Source organism: Columba livia, chromosome 6 (genome assembly GCF_036013475.1).
Source record: "Columba livia isolate bColLiv1 breed racing homer chromosome 6, bColLiv1.pat.W.v2, whole genome shotgun sequence".
NCBI classification, from domain to species: Eukaryota; Metazoa; Chordata; class Aves; order Columbiformes; family Columbidae; genus Columba; species Columba livia.
Genome location: NC_088607.1, coordinates 13,737,428 through 13,765,301, shown reverse-complemented (window position 1 = coordinate 13,765,301; position 27,874 = coordinate 13,737,428). Strand labels below are relative to the sequence as shown.

The following is a 27,874-nucleotide window of genomic DNA, read 5'->3' as shown; positions in this document are numbered from 1 at the left end:
TAAGAGGCGTCGCTGCTTCCGCTTGCGCTTTCTTCCTTGCCCCGCGTGTTGCTTCCGGTTGCGTTTCCGCCATCCCAGCGTGCGGCTCCCGGCACAGCAGCGAGTGGCGGGGCCGGGGCCGGAGCGGCAGCGGCCGGCAGGTGAGGCCCCTGCGGGCACGGCCCCTGCGGGCACGGCCCCTGCGGGCACAGCGCCGGCCCAGCCGCACGGCGTGGCCGGTGCAGCCGGCTCACTTACCGGCCGCGGGAGGGGTCTCTGCTGCTTCGCGACCCCTGTGATGAGCGAGCCCCGAGGGACTCTAGTTTTATTACGCTTTATTACGTTTATTATGTTTAAAGGAGTTCTGTGTGTCTAACAGACTACTTTAATTTTGGCAACGCAGTGTTTTAGTGTCAGTTTCTGTGGAAGTGCTGTTGGCTAAAGTGATAAATCGCGTGTCCACGTGTTTACAGAACGAGACGTAGACAGATGAAACGTATCGAATATATACATATAGAGTTTACACAAAGTTGTATCCCATCGTATTAACCTTTAAGGGTGGTTTCCAAGAAGTAAAAATGCAGTGGAACTTCGTGTTTCACTCAGTTTCTCCTTCGTGACTGAAGCTGGTAGTTGCAGCTTGTCCACTGAAGATACCAAAGATCTGTTCAGGAAACTTATGGCTAAAGCAGCTTTGTGAATATCTATGTGCAACTAAATGCCTTAAAAATTAATGTTTTAGTAGAATTGGGCAATAGTAAAAAGTATTAGGGATGTGCATGTTTAGATGGACCATTGCAAAGCTTAGTGAAATGTTATACATTTGGACGTGAGTTTCTGTTCTGTCACTGATTAACTGTGAAGTAGCCATCCAAACTATTTCTTGGTTTGAGGGCAATTCACTCTTATGTCTCTTCAGTGTTTGTGAGGAACAAGCATAACAGCTGCAGTCTAATCTCTGTTTTGTCATTTGTCCTAGAGAATTGGAAGCATGGCATCCATGGAAGAAAACTTTCCTCGAGGGGGTATCCAGAAAAAACCCGCACTGGGAAAAACACCCGACTCTAAGTTAGAGCGGGACAATTTGTTTGATGTATGTTGTTTTCATGTTCTTGATTAATTCTTCTCAGAATATGACCTGCAATCTTTCCAATCCCTTCTTTCTGTAGTAAACTATAGAAGGGGCTTCCAGAAAGAGATAACTGCTGACATCTACCTTCTTCTGATCTCCTGAAGGTCCCTGCTGTCTGATGCATGTTGAATGTGACGACAGAGAAAGTTCAATCAAAATTATTCAGTCAGGCTTTAGCTCTTAAGCTTTCCACAGGCATCTTATCCTGAGGCGCTTGTGTAGCGAGGGGAGTGTTAGTGGATACAGACTACGTCTGGTCTTTCTTTTTCTGTCAGCAGAGCGTGGTGAACATCACTCGTGCCGCTCTTCTTCATGCCCAAGATTCACAGTTCTATAAATGATCTCCCTCAGTCCAAAAGGAGATATTCTAGATGATTTGTGTGTATACATATAGCAGTTACCAAGGTTGATCTCTTTTTTTCCTACAATGCTAGTGTTTTCTTCTAATTTTATTCTGAGTTCTGCCTTAGTGCAAAGTTGATCTCTTTATCCACTTTTATTTTTTTCCTCTGCTTATAATCTACTTTAGGTTCGCCATGAAGAAAAATCTCAGAAAAGAAAAAGGAGCCAAAGGGATCAAGGAAAGCAGAAAAAGTTCAAGGCAGACAAGACAGCTGCAGCTAAAGACAGCGTTTTAAATATTGAACCACTCACAATTGAGGTTTGTGGATATTGTTTGATTTTGTTTGCATCTCTCTTCTGGGCTGTCTCAAAACAACATGTTCTTGCTCGCTAAACCTGTAAAATACATCAGTGATTCAGGACAAAAGTGTGTTTACCACCCTGCTATCACTGACGTGCCAAGATACCCACCCTATGCTGTTCTTCCTGCTTTCCCAGGTGCTCTGTGAGGGGATGCTGCTCCTTGGGTGTATAAAAGAGGTCAGTGACTACGAGCTGATCGTCAGCTTGCCCAACGGACTTACAGGGTTTGTGCCAGCCACGCAGATCAGTGACACCTACAGCAAAATGCTGAGCAAGCAGGTGGCCCAAGGAGAACTCCTGGAGGTGAGACCTTGGCCTGGGGCTGTGATTTGTGCTTGGGAGCACAGGAGTGTTAATAACACCTCAGAACCAACCCTGAGGTCTTGTATGGGAGTCTGGCTTCTGGTGTCTTGCAGCTGACTTGAATTTGGTCACTTGCAGTGCCTTAGGCTTGGCTAAATAGTCTGTCAACTTCATAGCCTGTGGAACATGAAGGGATTTGTGCTGCCTGTCTGCTGCTGAAGCTAAATACTGATCCGGGCTGTAGACAGCTGGGGGAAGAAGCTGAGGAAGTGGTTGGAAGATGATGTGAGGGCGTGGGGATTAGCACTGTCTTTGCCATTTAATTATGTGTTGCTGCATGCGACGTGCTGCTGTGTGGTGCTAATGTGGGCTGACCTTGGTTTGGAACTGGCTTTTCCAAGCAGACTTTGTGATTTCCTGATAATGTTGATTGTTAGAAAGCATGAGGAGGAAGTGATCTCTTATCCTGTCTCTCTGGTGTCAGCACTCCAGAAATTGTTCCAAGGTTGTGCGGGATGTAGTATCTGCTGGTGTGCCAGCCTTTTGATGGTAATGGTTTTCCTTGATGAAGGTGGAGGTGAGGTTTGGGTCACTGTTGGCTCTGTACGGATGTTTTTTCAGCTGCAACCTGCTGACTCTGGCCCCCACAGTATTCCTTTTTAAACGAAGCCTGCTAGAGCTGCTAATGTCTTGTAAGGTCATCCCTGGTTCTGTATTGAGATCCTGGTGTTTGTGGCATTTCTTGTCTTCTGTTGTAGTGTTGATAGAGAAACAGGACTTCCCTATGAGGTTTTGAATTCAAAAGCTACTTAAGTAACAAATTCTGGCCTTTTTATATTATTCAGTATTGTAAAATTTGTATGTTTCTTTCTTGGTCATCTTTCTGGTCAGGACTTGAATTCGCTCTCAGACATGTATTCTCCAGGGACGCTAGTCAGGTGCATCGTAACCAGCGTTGAGAAAAGTGCTGATGGACGTCGGAGTATCAAATTATCGATCGACCCCAAGAAGGTCAATAATGGTCTGAATGCTTCGGCACTTGCATCGGGCATGGTACGTGTTCTGGGTCTGTCACAGCCTCTGGGCTTTGGAGGTGCTTCTTGCACAGTGTGTGGGGGAACATTTCTGTTTGTCTTTGCATGGGATCAGAGAAGAATTACTCCTGCTGTGGAAGAGACCTGGGAGGAGAGAGCAGTACTGGGTCTTGGTTCTAGGTTGTCACTCAAGAAATCCCTTCACCTGATTCTGTTTCAATATGAACAAGTTATTTAAAGACTTATTTCTGAGTAGGTTTCTATGTTATTTATGCAGAGAATGATAATTAGCCTGCTTTGCGGAGGTTCTTAGATGTTTACGTTTCGTGTTTCCACCTGTATGGTTGCTGGCATGTGCATCTGCTACTTTTGAGCATCCCAATTTTTTTCCATACTGGTTTGTGAGCTCTATATGTGCATAGTCAGGTGACAGTAGAGTTGAGACCCCACTGCGTGTGAGCTCTATATGTGCATAGTCAGATGATGGTAGAGTTGAGACCCCACTGCCAAATGAGCTCTGTAGTAAGAAAGAATGTAGTGTTCTTTCTGCTGCTCTGGAAATCTCTCTCTGTCCTCATGAAACAAGTGAGTATTTGGGTGGGGAATCTCTTACCAGATGTTCATTCTTTGAAGATCCAGCTGTTTTGTCATGTCACTTGTTTTCTGTGCTTCCTTCCCAACAGCTGCTCTCTGGCTTTGTGTCTAGTGTGGAAGACCATGGGTACATCATTGATATTGGAATCAGTGGGACTCATGCTTTCCTACCTCGTCAGAAAGCCCAAAATTATATCAAAGCGATCAAGAGAGGTAAGTAGGAGTGCAGGAGGAGTTGCTGGGCTTAAAGTGGAGTTGGAAAATGATGGGAATTAAAGATTGTTTTATCTGTGGTGTTAGTGCACCTCAATGAGATTGGGTCAGGGTGGAGTCATTGCAAGTTGCTGGAAACAGCAGTTTTGTGGCTGGTCTGCAACAAGCCATTGGGTTTCAACCTGTTTTCTGACAGGCTGTTACTGTTCCAAGCCCATCTGTGCCTGCTGGCAGTAGCCTGCACTTAGATTGAGAGGAGTTCTAACTTCTTAAAATACAGGGAACTGCGAAAAAGCTTTGGAAAAAGTGGAAGGGAATTCCCGAGTGTTCCTTGTGCAGGTTTTATGCTGTGACTTGTCTTCATAGGGTCTGACTTGAAAATAGGCCAGAACCTGAACTGTGTTATTGTGGAAGTAAAGAACGAGGGAAGAGTGGTCCGTTTGTCCATTGACCGATCAGAGGTTGCTGCATCCCTTGCAACAGAGCAACAGAACTGGACGCTCTCAAATTTACTGCCAGGGCTGGTGGTGAAAGCTCGAGTGCAGAAGGTAAGCTCTGGTTTGGGTTTGTTGTTTTGGGTTATTTTTTGGTTTTGCTGAAGGTAGGGAGTCATTTGAAGTAGAGATGGAAGCTTATGCCATGAAAATTTTTGTGCTTGCACTCAATTACTTTACAGAAGCAAACACTGTCATTCCCATAAGGTCTGATCTCTGTCTTGGATGTGATGCTGTGAGTATAAAGGCTTCCACCTGGAGTTGGTGATGAACCTTGAAGCAGAACAGGATCCATTCTGTACTTCTCTGGCCTTTGCCTAGGAAAAGTATTCCACAGGTTGCAGCATTCTTCAGAGTAAGCATAGCATTATTGAAAAACTAAAGGAGTGGTTTTGCAAAATAACGTAGAAAGCAGAATTGTTAGCGGATTTCTGTCTCTTGTGATGCGCTTGTTGATTAGCATTGACAGTGAGTGCAGATCTTTTTGGCGTCTTTTCTTTCCCCTTTCTAGGTGTCCCCACTGGGGATCAAGCTGAGCTTTCTGTCTTCCTTCACTGGCATTGTGGATTTCATACACATGGACCCAGAGAAATCCATGAACTATTCTCCAGATCAAGTGGTAAGGAGAGAGCAGGGTGGCTGGAGCTGCTATGTTGCTTGCAACATCTCTTCTCCAACGTTTTTGTGGAATAATCTCTGAAATATCACTGATGATAGCTGTCTTCATTATCTTTTGTTTGAATTGCTATCATGATTGCTTTACAGTTGTAAAGAGCAAAGCCATTCCTGGGGTAATGTAAGACTTATTTGGGAAACATGAGAGACTTGAAAGTGATAGAAAATCTATTGTGCGGTCACATACCAGACTAGCCCAGAAACAACAGACAGAGGCAATAATCCCTTGTCAGTGAAGCTGCTAGAATTGAAGTCTTAGTAGCAATATTGGGGAGTGCTTGTACATGGACAAAGAGTTCAGATGCCAAGCATGATGTCTAAAAACATGAGCAATGTGCCTTTGTCCTCTTCTGTGTACATACTCCTGTTTAACAAACGTGTTCTCTTCTCCCAGGTGAAAGCTTGCATCCTCTCCGTCCACCCCACTTCCAAGGTGGTGCGGCTCACTCTGCGGCCGGCCTTCCTCCACCCCGGGGGATCCCCAAACCAGCTCTCCAGTGATCGCGTGGGAGCAGTGGTGGAGGAGTCGACAGTGAAAGCTTTCTACAAGCAGTTTGGTGCCATCTTTGAGTTTGAGGATGGCACTCTTGCGTTTGCGCGGGTCAGTACCAGGACAGTGAGGGAAGCCCTTCCATAGCTGTCTTTGCCTCCTGGGGAAGGAGGCTAGGACGAAGTTTTGCTTTCCACCTTAATGTTCTTTCTGAGACAAATACAACAGAATTAGGACAACATGGAAGGTGTTTGCCAAATCATACCTCCAGTTGTTCTGGTTGGAACGTAGGAGAGCTGTTGAGGAAGAACTGGTGAAACCTGCTGCACAGAGCTAGTGTTAGAGGAATGATTGGGTCAGATGCTCTATCAGTGCTTCCATTTTCAACCACTAAATTGTCATTATTTTTTTTATAGTTGAAACATCTTTCAAAAACAAGAAAATCCTTTAAACCTGCAGCATTTAAGACAGGATGCAAACATAAATGTCGGATCATTGACTACAGCCTGATGGATGAGATGTATATTGTATCTCTGAAGTAGTAAGTTTCATAGACTCTTCAAGAAAATTGGTTGAAGGATTCAAAAAGTTTAGCTGGGAGTGGAAAATACTACCTTGGTTTGCTGGGCTGGAATTTGCCATTTAGGGTTTTTGGCTTGTATCTCTGTTGGCTCGTGCCAGCTTGTCTGGGCATCTCACATATACTCCCCATACTACAGAGAACTGGGACTCCATCAGTGTAGCTGGTGGGCTGAGACACTGGGAGACTAAATTAATTTTGCTGATATCATGTCAAAGGAGGCTGAAGAGGAAATGGAACCTTGGTCTTCCAAGTCCCAGCCCATTTAGCTTCTCCCTCTTAGTATTTCCATCTACATGGCTTTAAGCAATGAGATGATGGGCTTCCTTTTCATGGAGCCATGGGTGGTGGCCGTAACTGTGTGGCTGTCACCTGGAATGCAGCCTGGTGAACCTCCCTGAGCTTTATGTCCAGAGACTGGTTTTGGGAGGTGGGTTGGTTGGGGTAAAACACAGAACTCTGGAGTTGTAGAGCACTGGGGGGGGTGGGAGGGTGGGTGTAATAATGGATATTTGGGATAAGGCAAAGATCCTGAGTTTCCTTCAAGTCGACTGATTGGTCATCTCTTGCTGTGTCTCCTAGTAAGATCATTGAAGCGCAGTTTCTACAATACCGAGATATCCACACGGGAGATGTGGTGCAGGTGAGCTTCTGAAGGACTGACACACTATTGTGTGGCCTTTATATTTAGAATAAGTCTAGCTAATGTGCATTTCCTCTGCCTAGTATGTATATGCAATTTTCGATCCAGACTAGTGAGATTAAAGTGAGGAGAAAAAAACCTCTCCTTGCAGGACTTGATTAGTGGAATGCGATACTTTCCGTGTTTTGTTCAGGTTTTCATTCATGATGCCACCAAGGCAATACGATTTTAGCCACAGTCAGCCATTTATTTATGGCAACGAATACAGTTTTAGAGAAACTTTTGTGAAAGAGACTAAAACTTGCCTTGCACTCAAAGTAGAATTTCAGGTATGGACCATCACAATCAGCTGATGGGCAGAAGATTACGCAGTTGTGATTGTTCTTATGTTGGAGTCATGACTGTATTGGATATGTCTCTGGAAACAGCTCTAGTTTGCCAGAGTCAATCAGGATTTTGTAGAAGTAGCCTACGCTTCAGGAGAAGAGGCTGTAAAACAACCTCACTTAATGTATAAAAGTTAACGGGTCAGATTGGTTGGGTGGACTGTGGGTTGGACTAAGTTGTGGGTTTTTGTTTTTTCTTTTTGGGGGGGGGGTGATTAGATTTGGTAATAATAGGTAGTGCAATGTCTTGGCTGTTTCCTACCTGTGCACAGTCTGCTTTTCATGCTGAACTTACAGATCCTTTTCCCTATTTTTGGTGCTAGGGCAAAGTGTTTGCATTTAAACCCATTGGGATGCATGTGAAAGTGACTGATGGAATTAAAGGGCTTGTGCCGTCCTTGCATCTCGCTGATGTGATCCTGAAGCAGCCTGAGAAGAAGTACAACATAGGAGATGAAGTCAAGTGCCGGGTGAGAGCTGCCAGGAAGGGTCTTCAGCTGCTTTGCACTCCTTTGTTCTGAGTATTTGGCAGCTGGATTATCAGACAGTGGCAGACATGCCTTTTGTACCTTCTTGTACTCCATTCTTTTAGGTGCTAGAGTGCAATCCTGCAGGAAAGAAGCTGATCCTTACTCTAAAGAAAAGCCTTGTCCAATCGAAGCTTCCAGTCCTCTCCAGTTATGAAGATGCAAAGCCAGGTCTGATCACACATGGCTTTGTGGTGTGTGCAAGGGAGTTTGGCTGCATTGTGAAGTTCTACAATGATGTCAAAGGTCTGGTACCCAAGAATGAGCTGAGCTCAGAACCCATATCTTGTCCAGATAAAGTCTTCCATGAAGGCCAGGTAATTAATGTACCTACATGTTATTTATGTTTGAAGGCAAAAGAGAAATCTGCAGCTGAGTTGGCTTCAACGTGGGTTTTCCCCTGGAGGAACCAGCTGCACCAAGGGATGTCCATGTCTATTCGCTTTAAATAATAGTCATGCTCCATTTAAACAGATTAGGCTGTGAAAGGGGCAGCTTTGAGTATTTCACAGAACTGTCTTTGTTTCTAGGCCCTCTCTGTTCTGGTGTGCAGGAGGCACCATGGTATGTGATACAGGGACTACGCTTGGTTGAGTTATTGAGATCTTAGTAGAAGTTTGGAATTCTAGGCTGCAGTGTCTTCTAAGGAAGTGAAAACTCTTACCTGCAGAATCAGAGGGATGAGGTTTTCTGCCTCTGCATTACTGTTATTTTACTGTTTATTTCAAATCCTGTACATCTTAAACACGGCACTCTGGGAACCATGCTGTTCACCAAGTTCATGTCTTTGTTGTGGGTGAGCTTATAAAGATCTCAGCCCTCTGTTTGAGGTTTTTTTGTTTCTTTTTGTTTTGTTTGTGGCTTCTGTTGTTTTTGTTTTGTGTGGTGTGTGGTTTTTGTTTGTTTTTTTTTGTTGTTGTTGTTTTTTAAACTTACCGCTTATTGGCTGGCTAAGGAGAAAGGTAATTTTCAAGTCAAGGTTTCTGACTGCAAATCTGGAGATCTGGATTTTATTCTCTGCTACAGATTTACCACATACAGATCATTTAGTGATTACGTACTTCCATTTTCCATACATGTGATCAGAAGAACATTTGTCTCTGGTTGAACTGGTTAATTTAAAGTCACTGGTTGGCTATCCTGGTTGTTAGAGAGTAGCGTGCTCCATCTGCATATCCGTGTCTCATTTTCTAGGTAGTAGCACACTGAGGAGGAGGGTCAGCTGAATGAAATTTGGTTTATCTCTTTTTGCTGCAGGTTCTCAAAGTAATGGTCTTAAAATGTGAACCCGAGCAGGAAAGACTCTTGTTGTCCTTCAGGTTATCAAGCAAGCCTGCTCCAGAGGACAAAAAGGAATGTACTCCAAAGAAGCAGCAGGAAGTGAAATATCAAATCGGAGAGGTATCGAGTTCAGTGATTGCTCACTTTTTTGCCTTTTCCTGCTTCTTTTCCAAACAATTTGGTGTCGCTTTGAACAACTTTACTTCAAGAAAAGCTGTTGGTGGCCAGGAACTAGCATAAATGTGCATTTCTCATTGTGTTGTTTGCCTCCTGGATCAAAACCAGGATCTCTCTCAGAGGTCAGGATAAAGGAGACCCAGGGCAGTCCTTCTGAAGGTACCAATTAGTGCTCCTACTCCTAGGTGGAGTCCTCTTTCTTCTGGCTGCTGCTGATGTTCTTACTCCAAAAGCAGCTGCTTTGCTCCTTGGAAAAAAGATAACTTGAGAGTAATGTTCTGAAATGCTGTTGTCTTTGGAAAGAGCACACTTTTCTAGCACAGTGCAGATACTGCTAATACAGGAACAGGACAGTTCTAATCTTGTTTAAATTATTCCCTTTACCCTTCAAATAAAAAGTCACAGCTGAGAGATTGTTTCTAGCTCTTGATTTCTCTGGGAGCTTAGAATTATTTTTATTTTACTCTCAGTGTTGGCATGCTTTTGAGGCTCAGCCCTGGTGATGTGAAAGTTTCTCATATATACCCTGCTTCCCAGAAAATAAGCCAGGGTCGTATACCATTTTTGCTCCAAAATATGCTTACTCTTTATACATGTATAGCTGTCTGGACACTATTTAAATTGACTTTTTTATGAACTGTAACTAGGGTTTATTTTTGGAGTAGGCCTTATATTTCAAGCATCTGCAAAAATCCTGTAAAATCATGCTAGGGCTTATTTTTGGGGAAACAGGGTAGCTGGGAGGCCATATCAAGGCCCCAGCAGTGCAGCACTTAGTACCCTGTGCATCAAAAGGGATGACTTCAAAGACACTTGGAAGTTTATATCACTGTATTTGTTCTCTTTACAGATGGTTGATGTGAAAGTCTTGAAGAAAAAAGATAACGGGCTTGAAGTTTCTATCTTGGAAGATGAAGGCAGTGTGGTAGCCTCAATTCCCACAGCTCACCTCTCTGACTTCGTTGCGAACGGCAAGCTTTTGTGGCATTGTCTTCAAGAGGGAGATGTCCTGCCGAGAGTGATGTGCCTAAGTGACAAAGGAGAGCGTATTGTATCCTTTGCCTCCTCAACCAATCAAATAAAGCAGGTGCAGGGAAGGAGTTATCTGTCATGAATCCAAAGTATCTGCAATAAACAGAAGATACACCAGTTAGTGTGTTGAACTGGAAGTGCCTGTCAAGCTCATGATGCTTCAAGGAGTCATTATAAACTGCTTGTGTTAAAAGTGAGGCTCAGCTGCTGCTAGAATCCCATCAGAACCAGGACTTGATTGTGAATTGGCTGATCTTCCCAACCAGCTTCTGGGCTGTTAAACATATCACAACCTTAGCAAAAAATTTGCTGCTTTTATACCAAAAATTAGAATGTAAGTGTTAGTGAGGTGACATTTCTGCTAGTGAGAATCACACATCTTTAATGCTGAGCAGCTTGAGAGACATTGATTGCTAAATTTTAGTGTAGAGAGAACAAGACAATAAAAGGAATTGCAGGATTTTGAGCTCCTGTACTGTTTAGCCTGCAAAAAGTGCTCTAGCCTCAATGGTTAACACTATCAAGAGATTTACTCTGCATCAGGCTCCTTTTATCCATCTTTTCCCATTTTTCCTAACTGGTTGTTCAGATCTTGAGCAGAAAGTCTGCAGTGATTTCTGCTGTACAGGAGGAGCAAGTTGTGAGAAGTTTCCCTGAAATCCAGCCTGGGATGCTGCTGACTGGTTACGTAAGGAATGTGATGCCCTTTGGAGTGTTTGTGGAGTTCCCTTTTGGTGTAACAGGACTGGCGCCCAAAGTGGTAAGTGAGCAGCATGTGTGCAATCAGACATGCTTGAAACATGGCTTTTAGCAAAGGAACTATAACAAGGAGGGAACAATAGTTCTGTGGATCCTGCATTTATACAGCTTTCTCGAGTAGGGTAAAAGCTGCTTTTAGGTCTGAGTTTTAATTCACTTCCAAAACAAAATGAAGGACTTTATGCAAATGAGCTTAAGCCTCAAAGGTGGATTTCTTGTGACTTCAGTGACTAATTTCAATTGATGGCTTCTTTGTTTATCTTTGTTAATTAGTCATGCATTTTCATGAAGTCTTAACTCAAACCCTTCTTCTGAAAAGCCCTTCAGGTGCTTGCTGGTTAGCAGCTGTACTCAGTAACCCTTCCCCCTTTCTTTCCTTTTCACAGAGCATGAGTGACAAGTTTGTGACGGACACCAAGGACCACTTTGTGGTGGGACAGACTGTGATCGCAAAGGTGATGAGCACTGATGAGGAGAAGCAGCGTGTGCTCCTCAATTTGAAGGTGTCAGAGTGCAGCTCAGGCGATTCTGCTGCAGAGAGCTTTGCCCTGCTGAATCAGTATTTCAAGGAGATGAAAGAAATCAGGAACTTGCTGAAAAGAAGAGGTAAAAGATTGCACGTGTTCTGCTAAAAGGGATCATATCGCAAAAAAAGGGGCTACAGAGGAACAGAAAAGGAAATCCATTTTCTTTTAAGTGAAAGGAAGGTCAGTTCAAGCAAAGAGTTGGCTTCCAAGAGGACTTATTAGAAGGATGTATGTGCAGTGTGTGCCATTGACAAGGAGTCTTTTTCGGAACAAGCCAAATAAGCTTCTCTTTTCACTGAAGTCTTCTAGGCTTCTTACATTGATTTCAGGTTGAAGTTTAGAGAATTAAAAATACGGGGATAAAAAGATGAACTGTGAGGACCATATATTAAAAGAGGAAGGGATGTGCAATGGTGCTAAAGGATGGATTCCTTGCAGGGTCTGTGAAGGGTAAGGAAGGCCAGGGTGAGACTGGGTGTTCTATGGAGCAAAGCTTTTCTCCAGCCTTGAGATGCTTTTTCTGGTGTGAATAATTGCAATTGCTTTATGAACCAATGTGAAAGTTGACTGAGACGTGGCAGTAGTTTCACTGTTTAATTGTGTTATTTTCAATCCAGCAATGGTTAATTTTTAGTACTCTGTGTTCTTGTATTTTAAGAGCTTTAGTCTTCTGACCTGATTCTTGTGGTCAGCAAACAGAAACTAAACTCTGAAGAGTTTAGAGGTATGAGGGATATTGGACAAACCTGTGAAACCTATCTAACTTGCCAACAGAGGTCTAGGCATATGTTTTTTCTATTGGTTTTTGGTTTTGCTGCCCTTTTTTGTTGTTGTTTGTGTGGTGGGGTTTTTTGTGTGTGTGTTTTTTTAATGTATGTTTGTTTGTTTGTTTTTTGAAGAGTGACTCATGGAGGTCCAGAATGAATGTATTTTTTGTGTCTGAGTCAATTGCTACAAAGCAGCAGTGGAGCAAAACAGGCTGCCCAGTGCCCAAACCTGAATTACCCCAAATGTCTGAAAAGAGAATGATGATAAGCAATATGAGAAGCTCTCATTGTTTGCAAAGTCATGCGTTAGAAACAGGCTCGTAAGACTTCCTACTGCTCATTACTTAGTTTAGGAAAAACATCATGTCAATTCTTCTCTATACTCAAAAGTGATGGAAGGACAGAAAACAACTGGACGTGGCCTGAGTCAGTGCATCAGTGTCCCTTGCTGTGACATTAGGAAGTTTGGGCAAGTTACCTGTCTGATGGTAAAGCCATGATCTTTTGTCCTCTGATGCTCTGAAGAACAGTACATCTGTTTAAAGTTAATTATGCTTTTAGAGGGTTAGAAGGCTTTGATTTAAGAATTTCCTTACTTGCCTGTTATACACTGCAGGCAGCAGGGGTTCATTGCATTTCAGCAAATGGGACCAGCTTTGTCCATCAAAATAAAGAAGAATCATTGACAAGAATAATGATGTATTATTTGTGTGCATACCCTATTTGCTGGTAACTCTTAACTGCTGAGAAATTACCATTTCTACCTTCATCTAATTGTGTTTGTTTAACTGTGACAGTGAAGGACACTAACATTGTTTTTTACTGGCAGTCAAGAACTGCTCCTACTAGTCTCGTGGTACAAAAATCTGCATTTGTGCATGATGTGATCATCAAGTTATTTTTTATTATTGATATTTGTGCATGGGATAACTGATTTTTACAGAGGGATTTTTCAACCACCCTGAGCCTTAGCCAGCATCTGCTCAGCAAGAATCTGTAGTGATGTCTTTACTAGCTTCAGTACAAGGATAATTATGCTGGCACTTGAGTGCTTGTGATAACCCAAACTAGTACTCACATGACGATATGTTTGTACAAATGGATTTGCCTACTTGTATTACAGGTTTGCCGAACGAGTCCTCAAGCAAAGGTTTTCTCACATGCTGTTTTTCTAGCGTTAGGAATACTGGACATATTTCAGTTTATTTATATCAAATTCTAGCTTTACTTTTTTAGGTTCTTTTTATATCCAGTAATGTTTGATGTTTTGTTTCCTATAACTGTGAAGTGACAGGTCTGGTTTGTGCTTTTAGCAGTAATCTATTTTGCTTTCACCTTTTTTCTACAAGCAATGCTGTGTGACGATGTTTATATAAGATTGGAAAATGTTCTCTACAAAGTTATCAGATCCTCAGTTTCTCTAAAGTGTTTCTACTTTGACTGATTCTTAGAATTTACCTCTTTCCCTTTCTACAGATTCAGGAGTCCAAACTCTGTTTTTTATTATAGTGGTGGATATAAATTCTTGTTCATGCTTTCTTGAGCAAATGGAAAGCTGTCTTTGTTTTGCCGAGACACAGCATAGATGAAACATTTCTCACTTTTTCTTCCCTTTATTTAGAAGAGTCCAGCATGGCCCAAGCCCTTTGTGAACTGGTGCCTGGGAAGCAGCTGCGGCTGGTGGTGCAGGATGTGAAGGAGGATGGCTCAGCACTGTTCACTGGCAGCTGTGTCACAGGCTTGACTGTGACAGCCACTCGCTACCATTTAGGAGGTGAGGGTCTTTTCTTTGACTCCTTGCTTTGGTTTTCACTCTTGGACTTTGAAACCTCTCTCCTGAAATTAATTCTGCCGAGGGACCAACTTGGGAGGAGTCTGATCAGACTAGGGATGGACTTAAGGAGTAGTTTAGTTTCCAGATGTGTTGCCAGCCCATTTGTGCAATTCAGAAGATATTGCTTAAACCTACCTGTACCTCTGTTACACCATCTGTAAACTGGACTAAATCATGTGTTATATCTTGGCGTCATTTCTGACTGGTGACTGGTCACCAGTGGTGTTCCTCAGGGTTTAGTCCTAGTGCAAGTTGTGTTCAGTATATTTATCAACAGTCTGGATGCAGGACTTGAATGCACCATTAACAAGTTTGGTGATGGTGCTGTTGACTTTCTTGAGGGACAAGATGCCTTACAGAGCAGTCTAGATAGATTGAAGCATTGGGCAATGATTAATGGGATGAAATGTTAAGTCTGAATGCTGGATTCTGCACCTGGGATGGAGTAACATCGGGCACAAAAGTAAACTGGGTGAGGAGTGGCTGGAGAGCGGCCCTGCAGACGGGGATCTGGGGGTGCTGGGTGGCAGCAGCTCAGTACGAGTCAGCAGCGTGTGCCCTGGCAGCCAAGAGGCAAACCCCATCCTGGGGAGCATCACAGCACAGCCAGCCGTGCAAAAGAGGTGATTGTCCCCCTGTATTCAGCGTTGGTGCGGCCTCATCTTGAGTACTGTGTGCAGTGGTGAGACTGGACATAAGGAAGCATTTTTTTTACTGAGAGGGTGATCAAACACTGGCACGGGCTTCCCAGAGAGGTGATCGATGCCCCAAGCCTGTCAGTGTTTGAAAGGCAGCTTACTCTTTTTTTTTTTTCTTCTTACTTTAGAAACATGTTCCTTGGAGCATGTTCTATCTGAAACTGCTGTTAATTTTTCTTTTAAATCAATGTGACTTTAAAACAGGATGGCAATTTCTGTACTTTGCAATTCAAAAATTAAAGCAGAAAAGTGCTATAGTATGCAGAAACAAACATGTACATGCTGAGATAATGAATAAAGCAGTGAAACTGATCTAAACTGCTAACTTCAGCAGGACTAACATCCCAGTACTTCTGCATTCAGAAGAATTTCTTTGTTTCCTCAGCAACAGGTAGATCGATGATGGTTTTGTGCATATGTTACCATAATATTTTTCAAAATCTTTATTATCATTATACCTTGAATTTGTGTTTAATCAGCCTCGTCTGCATTATTTAAGAGGTGCATTTTCATAAAGTCAATTTAGTTCTTCCATCAAAGTTTCAGACTCTTTTTTCTGAATAAAAAACCCCAATTTTTTTTTCCTCCTCCATTAACATTGGAGAAATCTGTTCTCTTCTTAAAGAGATGATTTATATATCTGGCTGCTAAGTTTACTTTGCTACAGTAACATGGTTACAATTAGTAACTAAACAGTCTTTGTTGTGGTCTTCAGAAATTAAACTGAACCACAGGTAACCCTTCCTATCTGACATGTGCCACTAGCTCAGTTGCTCATAATTCTTCACTGTCACCAAGAGATAAATCTACTTGTTCTCATTTGTAGACAAAAATATTGTTCCTGGTGAGAAAACAAAGGCAGTGGTTCTACATGTGGATGCCCTCACATCTAAGGTGTATGTTTCTCTTCGGGAAGAGCTGTTAAAAAAAAGAGCCAAGCAAGTATGTGTTCTGTTTTTAGATCTGTGTGTTTCTGTTCATCTATCAAACTCTAGGTGATTGCTAAATTTGAGGGGGGGCAGGCGGGGGCTGCTTCCTCCTTCAGAACTGCAGGAGGTAGTGGAGAGAATCAAAGTCTTGGCAGGTAAGTCACTATCTTCATTTCTGTCTAGCGGCTCACACAGAACTCCCAGCACTCTGCCATCGTGCAGCACGTAGCAGAAGAGTTTGCCATCGTGTCTCTGGAAACAGGCCAGCTGGCAGCTGTCCCCATAGCCTCTCACTTCAATGACACCTTCCGCTTTGACTCAGAAAAACTGAAGGTGGGACAAACAATCTCTGCAACCTTAAAAGTAGTGAAGGTGGATGACCACGGAGTCTTATTAGCAGTACAGGGACCAGGAAAGAAGAATGTTTTTGTAAGGGTCCGGAATGAATCTGAGACAGCATTAGAAGAAATGATTCCTACTGTGAAACACTCGCTTTCCCTGGGGGATGTTGTTACTGGTACTGTTAAATCTGTCAAACCAACCCATGTCACAGTTGCTATTGATGACAAGGTGACAGGTTCCATCCATGCATCCCGGATTCTGGATGAAGTGCCCATAGGCTCTTTTCCAACATACACTCTGAAAGCTGGACAGAAGGTGACTGCCCGAGTCATTGGAGGCAGAGATGTGAATACTCACAGGTGGGAAAACATGCTTATAATATTACTTTTTGGGGGAATCAAGGGGTGAAACAGTTACTCATTTCAGATGATCTAGGCTGTTCCCTCTGTCACCAGGTACTGTTACAGCTACTCTTGCTGGAGTAGTTGAGGCCTGAGGAAATCTGTTACTATATTCTGTATGAGATCCAGGTTTCAGTGAATTAGGTCTCTACCTGTGTCACTGTATTTGAGTATGAATTGCAAGAAAAAAATGATCTCTAAACTCTTAAGGCCCGGTGGAACTCTTAAATACAAGCAGGATTTGGCCTCAGGGTCTAAATTTGCCAAAGTATTTTGAGTACTCAAATTGCCACTGAAATAGTACTAGAAAGAACTGGAACTCAAAGGTTTTGGTAGTTTTAGAGGGCTTACACCTATTTTCTTGCCAATGCAGAGGGACTACAAGTGACTGGGGCCTGGGGAGATCATGAGAAGCTTTGAACCTTTTCCTGTTTTATAGGTACCTGCCCATCACCCATCCACACTTCACACGGACCATTCCGGAGCTCAGTATTCGACCAAGGTGAGTGTTTGGCTCTGTGGTGTCTGCAGATGCTTCACCAACTTTGTATCCTTGTAGGTTCCTTCCCTTGTTCCTCCTGTTTGTGAAGAAGCTGACCATGAGCAAGGAGCTCTGCACGTATGCAGTGTGGCAAGGCCTTTTATTCCCTCTTTCACACTAACTGGGGTCCAGGAGCTGTGTTAAACCTCTCAGTGTTCTCTTAGCACACGATTTCCTTTGAATGTCCTTTTGGCTTCAGGTTCTGGCAGTCTCGATTCTGGTATGTCTGTTTGTGTCAGAAGGATTCACTCTTAAGCCCAGGGAAGAATGAATTCCCTGCAGAAGGATGCAGGTGGGGAGGGGATAGGGATGAATGTCATAAAGGCATTGTCACAGTAGTACTGGATTACTGTAATCTCTTGGGTTTCTAACTCCTATCGTCATCATTAGGACCAAAGATGTCTTACTGTTGTCCTCTTCCTTTTTTTGTAAACAGTGAAATAGAAGGGGAAATCACAGCAATGGTGGACCTTAAAGAAGATGATGCCCTCAAGAAAGCTGGACTCTACAATGTTGGACAGACAGTCACCTGTTTTGTGAAAAAGGTGAGGTCAGAATCTTCCTAAGGAGTGTGCTGAGGGAGGCAGCAAGTGGGGGTGACATCAGGGGCTTTAGTTCAGCCCTAAACACTGACACTACTGTGGTCTTCATTAACTGTGGGAGTGTGTCGTGCAAAGTGTGGTGTCTTATAAGGTGAGTAGAAGAAGAAAGTCACATTTTCTATACTTGACGAAGTTGAGCTGGCTCATCCTCTTCAACATGCTTGTTTCTTGCCAGCAGATGCTTCCCACCCTGCCCTCTAGTGAACTGGCTTTGAGAAATTGTGTGTGCTACCAGTGCTAAGTGTGCTCACTGCTGATCCCATGTGTGCACTTGCCTGTGAACACAGCAGCATTGTCCTTATAAGAGTAGAAGCCAAATCACCAATTTTGCTTGGTGCAAGAGCCAGGGCCGGAGGAGCTCGTTGTAGTCTTAAAAATGAGTGAATCCACCAGAGAAGGTTTTTTTTTTCCCAGGGTCTCATGATATCTTCTCTGGTTATTTGGTGTCTTCTCAGTATAACATCCTCAAAAACTGGCTGGAAGTAGAAGTTGCCCCTGATATTCGAGGAAGAGTTCCTCTTCTGCTGCTGTCTCTGAACACCAAGGTAAGAGGCCATTACAGAGGCTGTAAATAATGACTGCAGACACTTCTGACATCCATCTGAACTCATGCTCTCGTGCTCTGCCCTTTCAGTATCACTGCTCCTCACTGACAGGTGAGTACGATCCCTGTAGTGAGTTTGTCTCAGGATGACAGAGTCATTGAAGCAATGCTGAGCTGTCAGTCAAGTGTACACATTAAAGATGTATGTAGAAAGTGTAAAACTTCGTATGAGAAACACCAGTCAGAGTTGTGCCAAGCTCCGTTTCTGGTAATAAGTAGAAATCTATCTTTTCTTTCAGGTCTTAAAACATCCAGAAAAGAGCTTCAAAAATGGTCAGGCAATATCTGCTACAGTGACTGGAACAGATGTCACCGAAACAAAGCTCTGCTTGTCACTCACAGGTATAGTGGAGCCTTAACAGCAGGACCCCACCATAAGTGATTCTTTACTCAAGAGGTGGGACTGCACTGACCCCTCAGGTGAAAATGTTACACTCTAGAGACAAGCTGTACCTCCCTGTAGGACAGAACTAACCCCTGGGACTCTGACCCAGATGTAGCAGCACACAGGGCAAGAGAAGTCAGGCCTTTACACTAAAGAATTGCTTTCCTTCTGTCTCAGACTGAAGCCCTTCTCTGAGCCCTTATGAAAATTTTCCCTTCTGATTTAAAACATGAGATGGTACACTTCTCAACATCTGTGAGTTATTCTGGATCCTGGAACTGTGCAACTATAGGGGACCTTGTTGAGGCAAACATTGCTGTGAACTGAGTGCATAGACTGCCCCTTACCAGAAGTTGGTGGGTTTAATATGTGACTAGGCAACTAAAACTGGCTTCACTGACTCGTTACCCTTGCTGCTTTGGTTGCGTACTTTTGGAGTATTATGAAGCCCTCTTCCTCATTCACTTTTTCCAGGAATTCAGTCACTGGAGCAGGGCACCATCACTGTAGGCTCGATAACAAAGGTGACTCCACACATGGGTTTGACCGTTGCGCTGCCAGGTGGGAAGACTGGCAAAGTCAGCATTTTTCACCTGAATGATACTTACACAGAGAATCCTCTGGGTGACTTCAAAGTTGGCAAGATTGTCAGGTCAGTAATTCTTTTTCTTGTTCTCTCGAGCTGTAAGGCTTAGAAATATCCTTCCTTTGGTGGCAGGCTTTTTGCTGCCATGACTCTAGGTTCAGTCTGTAGCTAAGAAGTAATATTGATTTATGACCTTATATGCGTTTGGGTCAAAGTCTTGTGTTTTCCACGTATGAAAAAGCCTCTTTTCAGCTGTCATCTTGGACCATGTTCTGAGAGTGGCTAATCTCTTAGCTGATGGGACTGAGTGAGACCAGTTATCCCAGCTCTGCTGTGGTTCTGTGGGCTGTTTGACAAGTCAGTTGTCTTTACATTCGTAATGCACAAGTAATTGTATTTCCCTACTTCACAGACTTGTTGGGAATGCTGGAGAGTGCAACAGGCCAAGTGATTCAGCTGTAACAATCTTTTAAGTCTTTTATACTTGCAATAGGACTGGGTAAAGAAAGTAGATATGTTTCAAAAAACCCTTTAGCTGGTTTAATGAACTTTCGTGTCATGCTGATTTGTGTTAGACAACAAGTGTTCCAGGGGAACAGAGTGGTTTGTTTCCTCTAGAGCTTCATTCTGCTAGTGAAAATATCTGTTTTCTACTTATGGCTTTTTTAACAAGTAAAAAAGCTTTGTTTTCTCCCCTTGCTCTGCCATGCAGGTGTTACATCCTCTCCAATGAGAATGGCAAAATTCAGTTATCTCTCCGGCAATCCCGGTATGTGACTTCTCTCCAGACTGTTCGTCTCCTGCTTTTCAATGTTCAGCTGCATTTTAACCACTTTGATTAAACAGCAGACTTAGTCCTAAATGTCTCTTAAAACTGAGCCTCTTGCTTTTTCTTCTCTATGGGACAAAAATGCATAAACCATGTGGAATGAAGTATCTTAGAAATAACTGGAAAAATCCCTGAAGTCAATGCTGTGCAGGTTTTCAGACAGCATTTTAGTCTCCTCAGTTTCTTGGTGTCAGAGGAAGCCAGGCTGATCTGTTTCGTTTGGCTTTGTTTACAGCAGCATGTCTATTCTCCAGATCTGGCAGAGATGCAGAGAGTCCATTAGTACATTTGAATAAAATGAAAGGTGTCTCTGATCTGCTATGTTTTCCAGAAAATACTAGCTGTTGTTAATACTGATTTCTTTTTGCTGATAGCCAGAGCAGAATGTGGATTATGCAGGTAGGTGCTCTAACTTCTAACCTGTTTTCTTTTAGGCTAAACCCGAAGAGCAACAACAAAGTAGAGGATGTTGAAATAACATGTATTAATGATGTTAAAAAAGGCCAGCTAGTGAGAGGCTATGTCAAATCAGTCACTCCATCAGGTGTATTCTTTGGGTGAGTAGCATAAGAAAATTATGCTGAGAAATGAGGGGTTTTGGAGAATTTTATTTTGAATGTACGATTCTGGAATCTTGTTTGGGGGCAACCTCTGACATAATGCAATGTTGCAAAATAAATTTCCTCATGGGAATCAAGATGTCATTGCTATTTTCCCAAGCCTTTTAAATTAAAGTAAGGGAAAGCTTGGGCAATGCTATGTAGAGCTGGTGGTGCCACAGATCTAGTCACTGCACTTTTTTTTTTCCCTTTTTCCCCACTATGGAATACTTATTTTTGGTTTTCCTCCTCTTCTCAGCTTGTCCACTTCTCTTCTGGGCCGAATCCTGTTCCAGAATGTTTCCCCTTACTTTGTACAGAAACACTCCTTATATGAAAAGTACCTGCCTGAAGGAAAGCTGCTCACTGCCAAGGTGCTTGGGTAGGTCCAATGTTCTTTAAAAGGGGCCATGAATTAGTAGAAAGGAAGTGGTGGAGGAGGAGAGGATGGAAAGAGGGAGGATAAAAGCCATGAAAATTTTAAAGACATTCATATCCTTGTAGTTGTTATAAATGCTCTGATTTTCTTTTTCTTCTCTCCCGCTGCTCCTGGCAATGCACCATAGTGTAAATGGAAAAGAAAAACATGTTGAGCTCTCTCTCTTGCCTGAGGACACTGGGATGCCAAATGTCTTGCCTGAATCCCTCTGCCTACCACGATATGGTGCAGAGAGAGAGAAAAAAGAGACAGATGATAAGGAAAAGAGGAAAGAGCTTAAGCTGAAGACAAAACGGAGAAGAGGAAACTCTGAAAGTGAGCAGGTATGGATGTGATTGTGCAGGATATGCTGAAGGACTTGATTGGTCCAAATACTGAAGGGACTAGGGCACCGGGCACCACCCTCTCTCTGTTGTTAAGCTCATTACCTTGTGATCAGAATTGCCTTTAAGATTCACCCCAGTTGTTGCCTTCCACTGTCCACTCATTTCCTTTTGTTGCAGGAGGCGAAACCAAAAAAAAGGAAGATCTGCCCAGCAGATGAAAATGACAGTGGAATTGAGGTATATTACCGGGAAGAGGAGGAGGATGACCAAGAGGAGGAAGCAGCTAAAAAGAAATCAAAGGTGAGAAGTTTGGAGGAGAATCTGAGTCTGACATGATTTCCAGCCCTATTGAGATGTGTCAGTTTTCATTTGGATGACAATAAGTACCAGATAAGCTACAAGTAGGAGTGACACAGACTGGTGTTTGTGTCATCTGAAAATGGCTTGAGATGGATCAAGTTTAAATTACAGCAGAGGTGACCAAAGTTTAGTGTTTTTGTTGGTGGGCTGTGTCCAAGTGTCACAAGTCAGTAGTACTGGCCAGAGGGAAGCCACAAGCAAACAGGTGTTGTCTGATCTCTGTGTAAAAGCTTCACATTAAAACCCATGGTGTTCCCTGTCATCCTCCAAACAGATGAGGAAACCTGGTGAAGCTCCCAGGCTGCAGGTTTCCACAGGCTTCACCTGGGATGAGGACATGAATGCAATGGATATACCTGTGCTGAATCCGAAGGAAGAGAGCTCAGAGAGCGAAGAGGAGGAGGATCCGCAGTCGAAGGTACCGTGTACTAGTGTTGCCTGCGCAGAAGACACCACGTGGTGGCTGCAATGAGATGTCTCAGTATTTGCATGTCTGTTTGCCCCGGAGCAAAGCCTTTTAACTCAAGGCAACATCTCTGACAGCTGATACAGAACTTCCTTAACTACTGTGAGCACTGGGCTTAACAGCAGATATCTCTGAAGCAGAGGAGGAAAGGCCCTGATTTAGCATAGCTGTATGAAAATAGGGCTTCTCATGTTGACATGCAAAAAGAAAAAAAGGATCAAACAAACATTTTCATGAAAGTAAAGTTTTTGTATTTGATGTCAGGTCTGTTTTTTATTTTTCTGAGTGTTGTAAATTTACAGGAAATTTTCCTGGAGATGAAAAACCTTTTCAAATTTTAGTCGTCTTATTTAGAAAAACATGACAAAAATCTTCTTTCATGCTGTGATTTTTAGAAGAGTTTTTCAGTATGAGCAATTGAGCAAAATCAGAAACAAACTTGTGAGTTGCTTTCATCCCTCAGAGCTCACCTCTGTGAAGGCTGTCCATGGCCAATGCTTTGTTGCCCAAGGTGTAGCTGCCTTGTGCAGAGAATGATGACACTGTCAGTTCCCAGTTTTAGACCCAAGTTACCCCAGTGACTTGCACAATTTCTCTCCATGTATCTTGAATTTTTACAGAGGGTGGTGGTGGTGTTGAGCACTGGCCCAGAGGGTAAAGACGGAAGAATGAGAGGGAGGGGTGAAGTGTGAGTCCTGCAGTTGGTGTGCAATACTAGCAAAGTATTTGGTCCCTCAGTGTATTGTCCTAAAATAAATGAGATTTCATGTGCCGCTGCTCTTCTTGGAGGTGTGAACTGTGAAGATGTGGGGTGTGTACCGTTTTTCTTCTGTCTTAAACAATTGGTTGCATCTCTTCCTATGAAAACTGCCTAGCCTTGGACATACTGGGGCCTGGGTGTGCTTTAGCTGAGCCTGTCTGTTCCCCCATGAAGTGCCTGCCTTTATGTTCTTTCAGCTGAAGAAACGAACAAAGAAAGAGAAGGAGCTAGAGAGGCAGAAGAAGGAGAAGGAGCTCTGCAAATTAGAGGCAGCTCTGATGGACCCCAGCCGACAGCCACAATCAGCAGATGACTTTGATCGCCTGGTGCTGAGCAGTCCCAACAGCTCCATCCTCTGGCTGCAGTACATGGCTTTCCACCTCCAGGCTACTGAGATTGAGAAGGCCAGAGCTGTGGCAGAGAGAGCACTTAAAACAATTTGCTTCAGGTAATAACAGAGCTCTGCCTTTCTTTGCTCCAAAGAATAAATCATGGCAGAGTAGTTGTGGTGGGAGAAGAGCCACTGGTGTGTGTGCACCTGTGTGGAGTGGCAGAATCTGTTTGGTGAGCTCAAAGGGATGAAGTGGTGGCAGTTGTCAGCTGGCCCTTTGAAGGTCCGGTCTGAGTCACCACAGCTGACCTGCCGCTGACTTGCTGCAGCTCATGAGCACAGTAACTGCCCAAGGTATCACTGAGCGAAGACATGCTTCTGAGCGGTCAGGAGGGTTTGGAGGAGCATAATGCTGTCAATGATGTTTTCCTTAAATCAAAACGTGAAACAAACTGTGCAACTCTTGTGGCTTTTTCTGTAGGGCTGCACTCGTGTGTTTAAACATCACTACAGCATGATTAGGTATATTATGCTTTCTTGAATCATCCACGTGTTTTGTTTTGTTTTAATTACAAATAGCAGTGATCAAAAGCTGTAGTGTGAAATAACTGCTGTGCTCTATTCTAAAAGTTGTGTTTCAGTGAGCAGTATGCTCCCCTACTTCATCTGTCCTCCAGGCAGGCTTCAAATCAGTGCATCCTTGTAGGGTGATTTGCAAAAAGCTGGTGAAGACTGATAAAAGGCTAAATATTCTTGTTCCTATCTGCTTAAAGGGAAGAACAGGAGAAGCTGAATGTCTGGGTGGCTCTGCTGAACTTGGAGAATATGTATGGTACTGAGGAGACACTGATGAAAGTCTTTGAGAGGGCTGTTCAGTACAATGAGCCTCTGAAAGTCTTCCAGCATCTGTGTGACATCTATGCCAATTCTGAGAAGTACAAGGTAAGATGGTGCAAGCAGGTCCCAGGCATGTATCCCATTCAGTCATGCCAGTAAACTACCAGTGCTCACTGTATAAGCTTCCAGCTGTCAGACGTTAGGCCTGTCTTGTTCCTAACTGGGATTGATAGCTATGATTGACCATGGACAAGGAACTGTTGATACTTGCTTCTCTCTTATAAGTGTTTGGAGATACCTGGGCCAAGAGTAAGAATTTTAAAGCTACAAGGCTTTATTATGAATCTGTGTGATCTAACACAAGTCTACCCTCCCAGCAAGCAGAAGAATTATACCACACGATGCTGAAGCGTTTCCGGCAGGAGAAATCCGTGTGGCTGAAATACGCCTCTTTTCTTCTGAAGCAAGGCCAGACTGAGGCTACGCACAGGCTTTTGGAGCGTGCGCTCAAGGCTTTGCCCACCAAAGAACGTAAGTACTCTCCTTCCTGTTCATAATGTGGCCCAAGTGTTGACCATGTGTCTCCAGTAGCTGGGCTGCTCTCTGATATCTCTGCCTGTGACAATATTAGAAATAAGTGGAAAGTGCAGCCAGTTGGTGCTAAACATGCTGCCTTTGACTGTGTCAGCCTGGATGTCAATGCTAAACCCTCCTGTAATAAAATATGCTGTGATGGGCAAAAGCAAAGGACCCAGAGCAAAAAAGATACTGGGTCTTACAGCTCTCTAGAAAAGTTCAGCTGGTCTAGTCCCGGGTTCGTGGGGCTACCCATGGATGCTCCAAAGATGCATTTTGGATGTGAGACTAAACTTCTGTCTCTTGCAAAAAGCTGAAATGGGAAGTGAACTGTGACCCTTCTCTCTCCCACTCTGGTGCTACCTTTGTTCAAACCCACTTTACAACAGTGCCTTTTGTCTCTGGGTAGAGATGATGCTGTCTCTGTGCCTGCCTCCCTTCTGTGTAATTATCACTTGAGTTTTTTTATAGGGAAGAGGGCTGTTGTAGTACCCTAACATGTCATTACTTGTTCCAGATGTGGATGTCATTTCAAGGTTTGCACAGCTGGAGTTCCGTTTTGGGGACCCAGAACATGCCAAGGCCCTTTTTGAGAGTACCCTCAACAGCTATCCCAAGCGGACAGACATCTGGTCCATCTACATGGACATCATGATCAAACAGGGCAGCCAGCAGGAAGTGCGGTGAGTTGTGCTACAGCAGGCTGGGAGGGGGCAGAGTCCAATGCTTGGAGCAATCCCTGGAAAGAGCATAGGTACCCTGCAGTATGAGGTTGTCTAGGGCCTCCCAGAGCAGATCAAAGAGTTTGCCTTGTTGTTTCTGAAGGGTAAGACCAAACTCTTATGTATCTTGTAACATAAAAAAAGAGAAGTTTCTCCGTTTTTCTTTTCTTTTTGAGAGCTGACTAAAGGAAGTCCAGCTTCCCACATTATGGATCCAGCCACATTCGCTTAACGAATGCAGGGTCATATATGGTGGCTGGATCTTAGCTTAGGTTGACCAGCAGCCTCAGAGTTCAGCAAGCAAATAGAAGGCTTCTACTTGGAGGTTTTGGCCAGTTATCAGGAATATATTTCTTCAAGCACCAGCACTTCACAGCAGGTTGAATGTCTCCCCTGACTTCCTGCTCTTTGTTCAAAGGCGGGATACAGGGCTTGTGTTGAGTGCTGTCACCAACACAGTGATCTGAATCACTTTGGTTTCTTGCAGGGACATCTTTGAGAGGGTCATACACATGAGTTTGGCACCAAAGAAGATGAAATTCTTCTTTAAACGCTACCTGGATTATGAGAACAAATTTGGTACAGCAGAAAGTGTCTTGGCTGTTAAAAGAGCAGCACTTGAGTATGTGGAGACCAGGAGTTCCCTTGCTGACACCTAAGTATGGCACAAGGAAAAGCAGAGAGACTTAGCGCTCCGTGCAGCGTGGGAACTGAGAGGTGTGGACTTCCACTGTGAGTGTCGATGGACAGCGAGTTTCTGGGGAGTGTTGGTCTATGACCAAACCAAACTGGAAGGAACCAATCAAGGGAAAAGATTTGAAAAATGTTTGCAGCTTTGTCCAGATGTTACAAATAATCCTGGTCTGTTGATGACTTTGAAGACATGTTTTTAAATATAGACTGTTTTATAACCAATACAAACCTGTTATTTTTTCCTGCAGAAATGGTGTAGTTATGATCCACTATTTTTACGTACAGTGATGCCCTAAAATTGATTTCTTTATTTGTCGAGATGTCAGAGAAGATTCTTGCCATTGGCTGAATTAACACTTTGAAAGATTTGTCACAAGTGCCTTTGTACTCCTTACAATTGGCAGAGCAATGCAGAATTGTGGTATAGCTGAGGTTGAAAGGGACCTCTGGAGGTGATCTGGTTCAAACCCCTGCTCAAAGCAGGGGTCAGCTAAACTAGGCTGCTCAGGACCATGTCTGTTTTCATTTTGACTCTTCCAAGGATGGAAATTCCACAAGTTCTCTGGGGATCCTGTTCCAGTGTTTGACCACATTCACAGTAAAAAAAAAAAAAAAAAGTATTATATTTAGATGGAATTCCCTGTATTTCAGTTTGTGCCCAATTCCTCTTGTCCTGTCACTGAGCACCACTAAGAAGAGTCTGGTTCTACCTTTTCTGCACCCTCCTGTCAAACATTTATACACGTAGATAAGATCAGCATTGAGCTTACTCCTTAGGCTGACCAGCCCCAGCGCTCTTTGCCTCTGCTTGTATGATGGATGCTCCAATCCCGTAAAAATTTTCCTGTCCCTCTGCTGGGATTTGCTCCAGTAAGCCTATATCTCTCCTGTACTGAGGAACCCAGTAGTGGGCACATCCCCCCAGATGGTCTCACCACTGCAGAGTAGAGGGCAAGGATGACCTCGCTCTGGTTATGATGATCCACGATCACAGCCCTCTCTCATATCAATTGTCAGTGATTGATGACAGAAATAATGATTTTTTTTGGTTGTGTTTTAAGATAAATCAATGAAGCAAAAGGAAAAAAGTGTTTTTTCTTTGCTGAAAAAAAAAAATCTCCCCAATCTAGTCTTGTGCTTGAAAAAAAGCCAAGTATTGTGGTTACTAAAGTAGGCTCTGTCGCTGGTGGTGGTGCCTTACGATCCATAGTCTTGTAACTCTCCAGTAAGATGTGGATGTGACATGTTTCAGTGATTAAGAACTGAAGGCAGGGGGAAAAGCAGTGTATGCGAACAGGTGTGATTATCCAATGTATACACGAGTGAGCAGGTACCCAGCTTTGAAATATCAAGCTTGGAGAGTGTTACTCGTGGTAGGTGCTCTGAACTCAAAATCAGAGCTCTGCAGGACCCCGCTGTTCTGCCTCTGTGAATACCCAGTGTTGGTAAGGCTGAATGATTCAGTGTTCAATTAATTGCCAAGCCTGTTGGGATCCAGAAACAACTCATTTCTCTTCTTCCCCCAGGGAGAGCAGGGTACTGTACTCAGATTTTGCTTACTGCTCTTCTAGAGAAGGAGGCTGCTTACAACATCCAGTAGCAGCTGCTGCTTTTTTTGTTTTGTTTTAAGAACACGGCTGCAATGATAGTGCTTTTTTGGGGGGATTAATTAGTTAAATAACAGAATATGTAAATAAACGTTGCAATGGAAACCAA

The 27,874-nt window shown here is 43.4% G+C and overlaps 1 protein-coding gene across 1 annotated transcript; it reads left to right on the top strand.

Annotated features, from left to right (window-relative positions):
- Positions 1 to 27,874, top strand: PDCD11 (programmed cell death 11). Its single transcript, XM_065067127.1, has 36 exons — positions 1 to 140; positions 959 to 1,072; positions 1,641 to 1,772; positions 1,952 to 2,119; positions 3,011 to 3,172; positions 3,837 to 3,960; positions 4,327 to 4,508; positions 4,966 to 5,073; positions 5,524 to 5,730; positions 6,036 to 6,160; positions 6,782 to 6,842; positions 7,552 to 7,698; positions 7,821 to 8,072; positions 9,013 to 9,156; positions 10,064 to 10,264; positions 10,835 to 11,005; positions 11,391 to 11,610; positions 13,920 to 14,072; positions 15,657 to 15,772; positions 15,943 to 16,460; positions 16,942 to 17,004; positions 17,480 to 17,588; positions 18,101 to 18,190; positions 18,489 to 18,591; positions 19,109 to 19,286; positions 19,933 to 19,989; positions 20,484 to 20,606; positions 20,908 to 21,030; positions 21,215 to 21,410; positions 21,591 to 21,713; positions 22,048 to 22,191; positions 23,197 to 23,447; positions 24,104 to 24,272; positions 24,545 to 24,698; positions 25,261 to 25,426; positions 25,953 to 27,874. The coding sequence occupies exons 2-36, from the start codon at positions 971 to 973 to the stop codon at positions 26,122 to 26,124; spliced, it is 5,514 nt and encodes a 1,837-aa protein (XP_064923199.1). The 5' UTR covers positions 1 to 140; positions 959 to 970; the 3' UTR covers positions 26,125 to 27,874.

Coding starts and splice junctions, on each gene's coding strand:
- PDCD11 (XM_065067127.1), top strand. CDS start 971: ATGGCATCCATGGAAGAAAACTTTCCTCGAGGGGGTATCCAGAAAAAA. Junction 6,161..6,781: donor TATATTGTATCTCTGAAGTA/GTAAGTTTCATA, acceptor TGTGTCTCCTAG/TAAGATCATTGAAGCGCAGT. Junction 21,714..22,047: donor CAGCTAAAAAGAAATCAAAG/GTGAGAAGTTTG, acceptor TCCTCCAAACAG/ATGAGGAAACCTGGTGAAGC.